The sequence below is a fragment of the Austrofundulus limnaeus genome, unplaced genomic scaffold (genome assembly GCF_001266775.1).
Source record: "Austrofundulus limnaeus strain Quisiro unplaced genomic scaffold, Austrofundulus_limnaeus-1.0 Scaffold464, whole genome shotgun sequence".
Classification (NCBI taxonomy): domain Eukaryota; kingdom Metazoa; phylum Chordata; class Actinopteri; order Cyprinodontiformes; family Rivulidae; genus Austrofundulus; species Austrofundulus limnaeus.
In genome coordinates, this window is record NW_013952866.1 from 18,847 (window position 1) to 20,333 (window position 1,487).

The 1,487-nt window shown below is 40.1% G+C and overlaps 1 protein-coding gene across 1 annotated transcript in view; it reads left to right on the top strand.

Moving 5' to 3' along the window:
- Positions 1–323: 323 nt before the first annotated feature.
- Positions 324–1,487, top strand: part of anln (anillin, actin binding protein) — a gene marked incomplete in the record, with an annotated part of 35,915 nt that continues 34,751 nt past the window's right edge. Inside the window, 1 exon segment of the mRNA XM_014025272.1 lies at positions 324–472. Coding sequence (XP_013880726.1) covers positions 455–472 — 18 coding nt within the window.

The window sequence follows — 1,487 nt, forward strand, 5'->3', positions numbered from 1 at the left end:
ATCTATCTATCTATCTATCTATCTATCTATCTATCTATCTGTTCACGTTTTGAAAATAAAAGTATTTCTTTGTAATAAACAACCTTGTATTTAGTTCAGCCTACACGTTTTAACCGTTTACACCTATTTTTATGCACTGACTCCTGAAAAATGTGGGCGTGTTTAATTTGTACAAACATCCCGCCCCCAGTTTCATTATCCAGTCTGTGATTGGCTACTGAAAAACGGCAGCGTCCTGTCTTCTCGATTCTGATTGGTTGCTGAGGCCCGGTTGAACGGTTGGATTCTGCGCAGTAGCTCGCAGCGCTGGAATTCAAAATTTGAACAGAGCAGAAGTTGTTTGGTTCCGACAGGAGACGAGACGTGACTGTGAGAGCTCCGACCTCAGCTTTGCATCTYTTTTTATTTCTGTACACGACTTAAAAATACTTTGGTTTTAACTCTGCTGTCAAAGATGGACCCGTTCACCGAGGTGAGTTTATATTTATCAGCTAACGACGGCTAAAGAAGCTGCTTCAGTTAGCTGCTAAAGCTAAAGCAGCTAAAATAACAGCACGGAATGTCAGTCCTTTATACGGAAGTTAGGTGATAATAAGAACTGTTTCATTCATGAATAACTTTAATGTTGATGATGGCATTAATCAAATCAAATAAAGATCATAAATCCGATCTGTGTTTTAATACTGTTTGTTCAGAGTCCCACAGGCTGATGTGCAGGTTTTATTGAGGCGGGGCTGAGGCTCATTCCTGAGGCTGCTGAGCTCACAGTTTCCAGAGGAGGAGCAGGGATGTGTTGCAGCTTGTTCCCACAGCCTGACAGGCCTGTGCTGACAGCGAAAAGCTGCTTCGCCTCATTAAAAACCAACCACAAACTGAGATCTGACTTATTTTACAGCTGCTGAATAAAACTTCTGAGTAAAAACCTTTTGAGCTTAGATTTAACAACACATTGGATCTGAACCTGCAGCAGCGGTGCAGCTGAAGAAAGCTTTTACCAGGGTTTGTGCGGGGWRTTAAAAAGTCTAAAGTTTGAAAATCAAAAATTTAGACCTAAAAACAGATTTTCATCCGAAGTCTTAAATTTTATTTTGTCAAGTCTTAATTACTTTTTACGTTCAATCATTCCAGAGAAGCGTCGGCTGCATAAACAGAGTAAAGCACAGTAAGWTGATGCGATCTGTCTTCATTAGGGCTTAGTTTGTTACCAGTCATTGTTAGGGTTGGGCAATATTGGCAAAAAAATTAATCACGATTAATGTGTTGTATTTAGCCGATAACAATTAATTTGACGATTAATCCCTCAGAGTCCCTGGACACCCTTGTATCCTGGTCACATGACCAATTTATAGGGAGAAAATTGGCTCTTCGTAAAAATCTGTTCCAAATTGTGTCAAAATTATAGACATGTTCATGTTTGAAGGGGAGAGGAGCACCAAGCAGTTAGTCTGCCTGGTGGCATTAATCGTATTAATCGTCAAGTGCCAAAA